General features: G+C 48.3%; 2 protein-coding genes across 3 annotated transcripts in view; one reads left to right on the top strand and one right to left on the bottom strand.

Moving 5' to 3' along the window:
- Positions 1-8,815, bottom strand: part of PDIK1L (PDLIM1 interacting kinase 1 like) — a 13,039-nt gene extending 4,224 nt beyond the window's left edge. The window contains exons 1-2 of one of the 2 annotated variants that reach the window (XM_017856198.1): positions 8,571-8,815; positions 4,956-5,257 (exon numbers count right to left, since the gene is read on the bottom strand). In XM_017856198.1, the coding sequence (XP_017711687.1) occupies positions 4,956-5,240 (285 nt within the window). In that variant the 5' untranslated portion in view covers positions 5,241-5,257; positions 8,571-8,815. Of the gene's footprint in view, positions 1-4,955; positions 5,258-8,075; positions 8,215-8,570 lie in introns of those variants that run through there. The other variant, XM_017856197.1, reaches the window with a different exon arrangement.
- LOC108518011 (uncharacterized) overlaps positions 7,514-10,943 on the top strand; it is a 13,131-nt gene continuing 9,701 nt past the window's right edge. The window contains exons 1-4 of the mRNA XM_017856138.1: positions 7,514-7,594; positions 7,713-7,813; positions 7,985-9,230; positions 10,246-10,306. Of these exons, the coding sequence (XP_017711627.1) occupies positions 7,514-7,594; positions 7,713-7,813; positions 7,985-9,230; positions 10,246-10,275 (1,458 nt within the window). The 3' untranslated portion in view covers positions 10,276-10,306. The remainder of the gene's footprint in view (positions 7,595-7,712; positions 7,814-7,984; positions 9,231-10,245; positions 10,307-10,943) is intronic.

Below are 10,943 nucleotides of genomic sequence, written 5' to 3'. Positions count from 1 at the left end.
GGATCTCAGCTCACTGCAAGCTCCGCCTCCCGAGTTTACGCCATTCTCCTGCCTCAGCCTCCCCAGTAGCTGGGACTACCGGCGCCCACCACCTCGCCCGGCTAGTTTTTTGTATTTTTTTAGTAGAGACGGGGTTTCACCATGTTAGCCAGGATGGTCTTGATCTCCTGACCTCGTGATCCGCCCGTCTCGGCCTCCCAAAGTGCTGGGATTACAGGCTTGAGCCACCGCGCCCGGCCTACATGAGTTTTCCTTGTTGCATGTGTTTGCCAGGGAGACAGAAAATGAAAGAATAGAAAGGTACAGATCACATAATTATTTACCAGGTGCACTGATACTAAACATGCTTTTCTTCTTCTGTCTTTACTCTCAAAAGCAAACTTCCTCAATAGCTTTGAGCAATGCCGAGTCCCAGCGTTCAAAGAATGGTTTAGAGTAAGGCCAGATAGTAAATATTTCAGGCCTGACAGCCACATAAGGTCTCTGTATCACATACTTTTCCTTTCCTTTTTTTCCCCACAAGTCTTAAAAAAAATCTAAAAACTATTTTTAGCATCGAAAACCGTATGAAAACAGGCCACAGGGCCTCTGGTTGAGAGCTATGGAAATGCAGCACCCAATCTGCTTATTTTAACATGTAGAGGATGTTAGCCATTGGTTTCTCTTGACTAAGGCCCTTCAATGGCTTCCCTGTTCTCTTAGGATATAGTCTAAGCTCTTTAACATGGGTTATGAGACCTTGTGCGCTCTGACTCCTGCTGTCCCCTCTAACCTCATCTAAAACAACTCTATCTTCTTTCATTTTTTTTTTTTTTTTTTTTAGACAGAGTCTCGCTCTGTTGCCAGGCTGGAGTGCAGTGGCATAATCTCAGCTCACCGCAACCTCTGCTTCCCAGGTTCAAGAGACTCTCCTGCCTCAGTCTCCCAAGTAGCTGCGACTACAGGCATGTACCACTATGCCCAACTAATTTTTGAATTTTTTGTAGAGATGGGGTTTCACCATTGTGGCCAGGATGGTCTCGATCTCTTGAAATTGTGATCCGCCTCTAGGCCTCCCAAAGTGCTGGGATTACAGGTATGAGCCACTGTGCCCAGCCTCTTCTTTCAATTTTTAAACACTTCATGCGTTTTGCTTCAAGACCTTTGTATGTACGGTTTTTTTCTGCCTAGGAAATTTTTCTCACTTATCTAGCTAACTCCTCTTCACACTACAAGTTTTAGACAATTATTTATATATATTGTGTGTGTGTGTGCAAGACAAGGTCTTGTTCTATTACGCAGGTTGGAGTGCAGTGTCACAATCATGGCTCACTGCAGCCTCAGTCTCCCTGGCTCAAGTGATCCTCCTGCCTGAGCCTCCCAAGTAGCTGACACTACAGGCACGCACCACCACACCCAGCTAATTTTTAAACTTTGTAGAGATAGGGTTTCACCATGTTGCCCAGGCTAATCTTGAACTTCTGGGCTCAAGTGATTCACCCACCTCAGCCTCCCAAAGTGCTGAGATTACAGGCGTAAGCCACTGCGCCCACCCAACGATTCATAACGTTTGAGCCACAGGATTATGTAGGTTTCCCTGTTGTATGCATCCTGTACTTGTCATTCATGATATTTATCACAAGTACACAGACTGGCCACTAGGTTCGCATGAGATTGTAACCTCTGTGAATTGTTTTACATTTTCTTCTAGGTGAGGCTTTTGGCTATCAGGAGCTGATTTAATGATTCTAACTGAGATGACGGAAGAAGACATCTGGAAAAACATGGAGGAAAATTAAAATTAACTTTTCGTAATTTTCGTAGAAATGGGGTTTTGCCATGTTGCCCAGGCTGGTCTTGAACTCCTGGCCTCAAGTGATCTGCCTGCCTTAGCCTCCCAAAGTGCTGGGATTACAGGTGTGAACCACCCTGTTTAGCTTTCTATCCACTTTTTTTTTTGTTTTTGTTTTGGAGATGGAGTCTTGTTCTGTCACCCAGGCTGGAGTGCAGTGGCATGATCTTGGCTCACTGCAATCTCCGCCTCGCGGGTTCAAGCAATTCTCCTGCCTCAGTCTCCTGAATAGCTGGGACTACAGGCACACGCTGCCACGTCCGGCTAATTTTTTGCGTTTTAGTTTCACCGTGTTGCCGAGGCTGGTCTCAGACTCCTGAGCTCAGGCAATCTGCCCGCCTCAGCCTCCCAAAGTGCTAGGATTATAAGTGTGAGCCACTATGCCTGGCCTCTATCCACTTTTCAGAGAATATAGTAAGAATGTTTCCAATATTTTCTATCAATTCAACTTACATAATAAGCACTTTTAGAAAAGCAATAAAATGAACAGAGGCTAAATAGTTATTTTTACTGTTATAAAACGGAAAACTGCAGGGCATTGGCTGGGCGAAGTGCCTCACGCCTGTAATCCCACCACTTTGGGAGGCTGAAGCGGATGGATCCCTTGAGGTCTGGAGTTCAAGACCAGCCTAGCCAACATGGTGAAACCCCGTCTATACTAAACATACAAAACTTAGCCAGACATAGTGACAGGCGCCTGGAGTCCCAACTAGTCAGGAGGTTGAGGCAGGAGAATCACTTGAACCTGGGAGGCAGAGGTTGCAATGAGCCGAGATCGTACCACTGCAATCCAGCTTGAGCGACAGAGCAAGACTCTGTCTCAAAAAAACTAAAAAAAAAAGAAAAGAAAAGAAAACTTCAGGGCACAGAATGCTAAACTGCAATATAAATTCTCAAGACTAATATTGCTCATCATACAAGGAAACTTGCAAGTTTCTTAATACATGCATTCATGTATTTGTTTTGTTGTTCCTAGTCCAAAACTTTTGTTTTAAAAACAGAGGTTTTGTTTTGTTTGTTTTGAGACAGAATCTCGCTCTGTCACCCAGGCTGCAGTGCAGTGGCATGATGTCAGCTCACTGCAACCTCTGCCTCCTGGGTTCAAGTGATCCTCCCACCTCAGCCTCCCAAGTAGCTGGGACTATAAGGTACATGCCACCATGCCTGGTTAATTTTTGTACTTTTTTTTTTGTACAGATAGGGTTTTGCTATGTTATCCAGGCTGGTCTTGAACTCCTGGGTTGAAGCTATCCTCCCGCTTCACCCTCCTAAAACGTTGGAATTAGAGGCGTAAGCCACCACACCTGGCCAAAAACAGACTTTTCTTTTTTTTTTTTTTTTTTAGATGGAGTCTTGCTCTGTTCCCCAGGCTGGAGTGCAATGGTGCAATCTTGGTCCACTGCAACCTCTGCCTCCTGGATTCAAGAGATTCTCCTGCCTCATCCTTCTGAGTAGTTAGGACTACAGTTGCATGTTATCATGCCAGGCTAATTTTTGTCGTTTTTCAGTAGAGACAGACTTTTAAGTGGTAAAAGTCTGATGGTAAATTCTGAATTTAGACACACTCACAGAAAGTTGTTTTCTTTTCCAAGAATGACTAGCTTTTTTTTTTTTTGAGACAGAGTCTCACTCTGTTGCCCAGGCTGGAGTGCAGTGGCATGATCTCGGCTCACTGCAAGCTCTGCCTCCTGGGTTCACGCCATTCTCCTGCCTCAGCCTCCCAAATAGCTGGGACTACAGGCACCCACCACCACGCCCGGCTAATTTTTTGTAATTTTCTTTTAGTAGAGACGGAGCTTCACTGTGTTAGCCAGGATGGTCTCGATCTGCTGACCTCATGATCCAACCGCCTCGGCCTCCCGAAGTGCTGGGATTACAGGTGTGAGTCACCGCACCCGGCCAAGAATGACTAGCTTTAAGAAATTCTGCCCTAGTCTTTAAGAAGCTATGTCTTAATATATATTCTGTTCTTTGAGTATAGAGCTACTAGAGATTTCAATTTCTGGCAGAAGCCAACAAAAGAAAAACAGAAAAGCTTTTCCATTTCCTCAGGTTTACAGAAGAGTAATTTGGGAGTTAAGAAAGCATAAGCTTTAGCTGTCAGTCTTAGCTCCTGCTCCCAATTCTACCACTTACTATGTATGTGACTTTGGATAAATTCATTAGCTATACTAAGCCTCAGTTTCTTCATTTGTAATGAAGATAATAATAGTCCTTTCCTCATAGGATTTTTTTTTTTTTGAGGCGGAGTCTCACTCTGTCGCCCAGGCTGGAGTGCAGTGGTGCAATCTTGGCTCACTGCAAGCTCCGCCTCCCAGGTTCACACCATTCTCCTGCCTCAGCCTCCCAAGAAGCTGGGACAACAGGAACCTGCCACCACGACCTAATTTTTTGTATTGTTAGTAGAGACAGGGTTTCACCGTGTTAGCCAGGATGGTCTCCATCTCCTGACCTCGTGATCCACCCACCTCGGCCTCCCAAAGTGCTGGGATTACAGGCGTGAGCCACCGCGCCCGGTCCTCATTGGATTGTTTTGAGCAATTGCTTTTAAAGCACTCAGCACAGAGCATGGAACTGAGGGCAAATTCAAATGTTAGCTGTGAGCACTGTTAATAACATTCAGGTGTTAAACCATGTACTTCATGAAAATTAACTGGAATTGCATGGTGAAGAAACCAAATATCCCTCTAAAACAGCAGAGGCTTACATTCAAACCAGTGATTTATAAAAGAGATGCTCAATTACCTAGGGGGGTTGCTACTGCTTGTGGAATTTTTCCTTTTCTTCTGTCCTCAAGTCCAAAATTATTGATTTCAAAGAAATGAAGTTATTAGACTGTAGTCTCAAGCACTTCTCTAGCTCCTATCTTGCCCCATTCCTATGCAGACTGGCAAGTACCATTGCATAACAGGTGGCTTATGTTATTTTTAGGTATGTGCATCACAGGTTTAAATAAAACCTTGTTTTAAGCAAACATCTACTCAATTCTTGGCAGACACTTATCTATTTCTAACTACAAAACACCTGCATTTAAAGGGAAACGTTCTTCTGACCCTTTCATTCCTCTTCTTGCTGACCAATGCCATGTTCAAATCATTTCTATTTCCCAATCAACAACACATACCTGTAAATAAAGGGAAGAATTAGAGCCGTGGGACATCTTTTGCACCATCCCATCCTTTTGTAGGATGCATTCCTCCAAGTGAATCACATTTGGATGTTGGCTCTTGATACTGCTTAGTGCCCAGAACTCACGAAGGGCTAGTTCAACATTTTCAGGTGCGTGACATCGAATTTTCTTCACTGCCACCCGTGCAGAGGTCTTTCTGATGACTGCTTCATACACAACACCGTAACTACCTCGGCCTACCTCCCGTATTAGATCGTACTTTGGCTGGCTACTCACCATCTTCAAGGTCGAGGTTTCTGGAAAAATCAACAAAGTGCTCTGTTGAAATTATGTGTACCTACTGGCTTGTATTTCTTCTTATGTATGATTTACTTGTCATCTTTTTTTTTTTTTCTTTTTTTTTGAGACGGAGTCTCGCTCTGTCGCCCAGGCTGGAGTGCAGTGGCGGGATCTCAGCTCACTGCAAGCTCCGCCTCCCGGGTTTACGCCATTCTCCTGCCTCAGCCTACCAAGTAGCTGGGACTACAAGCGCCCGCCACCTCGCCCGGCTAGTTTTTTGTATATTTTAGTAGAGACGGGGTTTCACTGTGTTAGCCAGGATGGTCTCGATCTCCTGACCTTGTGATCCGCCCGTCTCGGCCTCCCAAAGTGCTGGGATTACAGGCTTGAGCCACCGCGCCCGGCCTCATCTGTCTGTCTGCAGTGCTTGAAGGATATTTGCTATATCTAGGGGAAATCTAATTTTAGGAATAGTAACAATAAAGCTAACAGGTAGTATTTACCATATATCAGGAACTGTTTTAAGTTCTTTAGAATATTAAATTCAGTTAATCCTCATAATAATCTTATGAGGTGGATACTATTATGGTCTTTTTATAGATGAAACTATATAATGGAGAGGTTAAATGAAATGCCTAAGGTCAATAGCTAGTAACTGGTGGACCTGGGATTTGAAACCCGGCCATCTGCCTCAGATGACCAAGATATGAAGCACTACAGTATACTGTCTCTTATATGAACTGCTTGAAAACGTCACTGTTAAAAATACACCCCCAAAATTCAGCATTCTTATTTACTGATCAGGAAAAAAAAGGCAAGCAAGCAAAATCCCAGCTTCTCCTTCAGGCTACCACACACATAATGGTCATAAACAGCAAAACAGAACCCCTCACAGTTAGAAATACAAACACCTGGCTTATGCTTAAGGCCTGAAAGTGAACCAAATCATTTATAGAACTGAAAATGTTTGTTTTCATTCGTAAAAGTGGCCAAACTCTATTTATATTTTAATTTTGTCTCTTATGTCATCTCTTTATTTCTTACAAAACAAATGAAAATAAAGTTTGTGGAAAAGAAACGTTTCTTTTTTTAAAATTTTTTTATTATACTTTAAGTTCTAGGGTGCATGTGCACAACGTGCAGGTTTGTTACATATGTATACATGTGCCATGTTGGTGTGCTGCACCCATTAACTCGTCATTTACATTAGGTATATCTCCTAACGCCTCCCCCCCCCCCCCCCCCCCCTTTTTTTTTTTTTTTTTTTGAGACGGAGTCTCGCTCTGTCACCCAGGTTGGAGTGCAGCGGTGCAATCTCGGCTCACTTCAAGCCCCGCCTCCCGGGTTTACGCCATTCTCCTGCCTCAGCCTCCCGAGTAGCTGGGACCACAGGCACCCGCCACCACGCTCGGCTAATTTTTTTGTATTTTTTAGTAAAGACGGGGTTTCACGGTGTTAGCCAGGATGGTCTCGATCTACTGACCTCGTGATCTGCCCGCCTCGGCCTCCCAAAGTGCTGAGATTACAGGCATGAGCCACCACACCCGGCCATTAACGTTTATTTAAAAATAAAATAAGCTACTTACAATACAGCTACCTTTTTGTAGTCATTTAACAATAGCTATTTTAAAATTTTATGTTTCCTTTTTACTAATCATAAGAGAGCTGGAGTAAACAATATCTATTTAGTTCTAGGTCATTTTTGCCAACAAAGATCCTGCATATCAAGGGGCTCTCTGACAGAGTTCTTGGGAATTCAACTTAATGAACGGTTAAAAGGCGAGAGAGCAAAGGCCCTGCACAGAAACGCTGTGTTGAATGCAGAAAGTCTAAAGTGTGCTTCCTCACTCCCCAAACAATGTCTAGATTCTAACGAACTCCACGAACGAATTCGCATTTGTAGATTGTGACCACGGGCAAGAAAAGTAACCTGAGATTGTACAATATTTATTCTGTACAGCTGGGGAAGCAAAAGGCTACTACTGACCCTAGGGCCTGAGAAGTTGGGATCCACTACTTTAAGTCCGTAGGATAGATTTAATAAAAAGAAACGACTTCTGAGATTGCTTTCAGTCCCACTTCCTCTAACTGGACACCCACCCTTCAAATCGCTACTGAATTTCCTAGTGTCTAATTTCCTGCCACAGAATCCTCTGCCCCGGCTGCACAGCAGACGAGCTTTCCTGCTCTACGGGGATCGCCAATCACATCCACTCAAGGTGGCTCGTGTCTCTGAAGCAGTCCCATGTCCTCTCCAGCCTGGTACGGTCCCCATGGGGAAGAGCACCCTCCTGAATAGCGAGGAGAGGGGTGTTTATGAAACCCGTGGGATCCCGGATCAAATGATGCATTCGGTGCGAACCTAAGTGACTTTCGACCGAAAGTGGCGGGCCCTCGCTCCCACTGCTCTAACCAGGCGCTGGGACGCGGGCCGGCCAGGCCAGACACCTGCTGGCACCCGGGAAGGGCTAGTCCCGGCCAGAGGTGTTGCCCGACGCGGCCACTCAGGCCGCGCTCATTGGCCAAGTGTCAGGCCCTCCCCCTCCTCGGCCGTGCTCAGATGAAGCCCGGAGGTGAGCCTCCCGAGCCCCTTTGCTCAGAGGAGCCAGCCCTGCAGTTGCCTCAACTCCTCGGGGCAGGGGGCTGAGGGCCGAGGGAAGGTGGCCCCAGTGTGAGAGGAGGCCGCGGCTGGGGCCGGTGGCCTGAGGAGCGCGGGGCCTTCCCCGGGATGACTCCGCTGACAGGTCTGTGACAGGCGTCCCAGGGAGGGAGACACATGCAGGGCCGTCGGCTCTGCAGCAGGGCCTCTCGGCCACGCCGAAGGGCCAGATTTACCTCAGGGTAGACGCCGCCGCTTCTCCCTCTCATGGGCTCTGCAGGCCGCCATTATCGGGCAGCTCGCGCCTCCGCTGCCGCCGCCTCCAGTCAGCAGCCGGCGCGCGCCCCCGTGGTGCGCGCGGACACACCCCCTTACGCCGACGGCCCCGCCCCCCTTCGGCTTTCCGTAGCGCGAGCCGGGACGTTCCGCGCCACCGACGAAGCGCGCGGCCGGCGGTCCGCTCGCCTCCTCCTTCTCCCGAGGATTTGCAGAGCCTGGAGTCGTTGGAGGTGTGCGCGCTCCGGAGCGCACCACTGGTGCTGCTCCCCGCAGGGGTGGCCGGGCCCTGGAACCGCAAGGCCACGCCACGCCGGGGCTCGGCCACCCTCCAGCTGCAGCGGGCGCTCAGGGCCCCCGGCCCCAGGGACGGTCTGCAGCGGCAGGTCTGGGCCTGGGGCTGCGCGCTCCCGGCCGCGGCCTCCCCACCCCTACCCGCCCCCCTTCCGACCTACCGAGCTGCGGGCTGGGGTGCGGGGCTCGCTGGGGTGGAACGCCCGGTGCATCTTCCGCGCGGGTCTCGGGTGCTTACGGGGCGCGGTGCTCTTTGGCGGGCCCGCCGGGAGGTGCGGCCCGACCAAGGAGGCCTGGCGTCCGCTCCGCCGGGAGGGAGACTGCAGCTTTTGTCCGAGTCACTGAGCCATGTTTGCGGGCGGTGCAGTTACCGAGACGGCGGCGGCGGCGGCGCGGGGCTGGGTGCGATCATCTGGGAGGACGCCGTCCCCTGCCCCGCCGGCGCGGTGGTATCTCCCTTAAAGAAGCCGGCGCCTCATTGTTCCCCAGCCGCGGCCGCAGGGAGCCAGGGCCACCTCCTCGGCGTGGGGAGTGAGGGGACGGCGGCGCCTGCACCTGGCTGCGGTGCCCGTGGCGCCCCCCGGAGGCTCCTGGTGGAGGGTTGGCCTGCAGTCGGCGCGCGGGAGAAGCCTCGGTACGAGCCAGGATCCACCGCGCTCCGGCCGCTCTCGGGGCGGGACAGTCAATGGGGGCCCAGCGGCTGCCGCAGCCGCAGTCGCTCGGCTGCCACACGCTGTCAGTCAGATCCCTCAAGCTGTCGGCCCCACAGCCAGCCCGGGGTCACTCAGGCCGCATCTCTCAGTCATCCAGTTGTTAGATCAGTAAGCATCCGCCAGAAACGTCCATTCCTTCTTCCCCAATTTTTTCTGCACCTATTACTTCTCAGCAGGGTGATGATTCCTCCTCCCAGCGCTCGCTCTGTAAGGCACGATGTACAAAGAATCCCTGTCGCTGTGCTCAAAGATCAACCCATTTTATTTTCTGCCCTCCATTTATTCCCCTTCTCCCTAGAGTCTGGCACTGGGTTAGGTCTTTATATAAATGATCTTGCTTAATCCTAACCAGACCCCACAAGGGGAGGTTTTATTATCCTGTTTTTATACACATGATCTTGCTTAATCCTAACCAGACCCCACAAGGGGAGGTTTTATTATCCTGTTTTTACAGGTGAGGAAACACCTGCCTCTATTCACTGAAGTGTCTGTTTTGGGATGTGTCTACCTTGAATACCCACTCCTAGTGTAACACCCTCTCCCCTTAAAAAAAAAAAAAAAACTAAAAAACCCACAACGGTTCTGTAATCTGTTAAGATTTTTGTCCTGAGTGCCATCTAAGTGTCAAGTCTTCAGCTGTTTGCTGGGAACACTGGTGTCAGCCAAGACTTATTTCCTGCCCTCAAAAGTAGAGGGAAAATATAGAAGGCTCTGCGAAGACAGCTAACTACCTGTGTGGGTTATTGATCCGAATCAGGGGAGGGACCTCCCTCTCTCAATCAAAGTAGCGTTTTCATTTTGTCTCAATCATTAAGTATCATAGGAACCCTTGCTCTCAAGTTGGCTGCAGATGAGATTTGAAATCCACTCTCACTCCCAATTTAGGCTCACAGTTAAGTCTGTGAGGTGGGTTTAGATCTTGTGGGGCCTGAAGCTTAAATAATTTGGGGTGTCCTCCTGAGGAGAAAGGTTATAAAATGGCCCTGGGAACACATACCTGGAACATTGGAAAGGGTCCCTATAAGTAAAGGACTCTGAAGCTTAAGATTCATTAGCTTCAGGGTAAATGCTTCCTGTGCTTATTATGTTATGTCATTTTTTTTTTTCTTTTTTTTGCCTGTAGGCCTCCTGCGGGGAGGAACCTTGTCTGTGATTGATCTCTGCAGCCTCCTCAATCTGATACGGTATCAAAATACACCTAAGGCTAGCATTCTCATACATGGCTGGTGGGAAGGCAAAGTGATACTGTTAACAAGGAAATTTGGCAATATATAGCCATATTATTTGATCCAGTAGCCCTAGATCAAATACTAGATTTCGAGGAATCTAACCTAGTAATATACTGGCAAACACACACACAAAACCAACAAACCTGTATGTACAGGGCTGTTCATTGTGTCATTAATGAATAGCTAAAGATTGGAAACTGCTCACATGTCTAATGATAAAGAACTGGTTGAATAAATTATAGTACATACACAGGATGAAGTACTATGCAGCCATGAAAAAGTATGTGGAAGAGGCCTGGCGTGGCTCGCATCTGTAATCCTAGCACTTCGAGAGGTCGAGTGGGCAGATCACTTGAGGTCAGGAGTTCGAGACCAGCCTGGCCAACATGGTGAAACCCTGTCTCTACTCAAAATACAAAAACTAGGCGGGCGTGGTGGCACTCACCTGTGATCCCAGCTACTTGGGAGGCTGAAGCAGGAGAATCTCTTGATCCTGGGAGGTGGAGGTTGAAGTGAGCCAAGGTCACACCACTGCACTCCAGCTTGGGTGACAGAGCAAGACTGTCTCAAAAAAAAAAAAAAAAAAAAAAAA

This window comes from Rhinopithecus bieti, unplaced genomic scaffold, assembly GCF_001698545.2.
Source record: "Rhinopithecus bieti isolate Rb0 unplaced genomic scaffold, ASM169854v2 scaffold_41644, whole genome shotgun sequence".
Lineage (NCBI taxonomy): Eukaryota > Metazoa > Chordata > Mammalia > Primates > Cercopithecidae > Rhinopithecus > Rhinopithecus bieti.
Note: the sequence above shows the minus strand (reverse complement) of the source record. Positions and strands in the feature narration are given on the sequence as shown.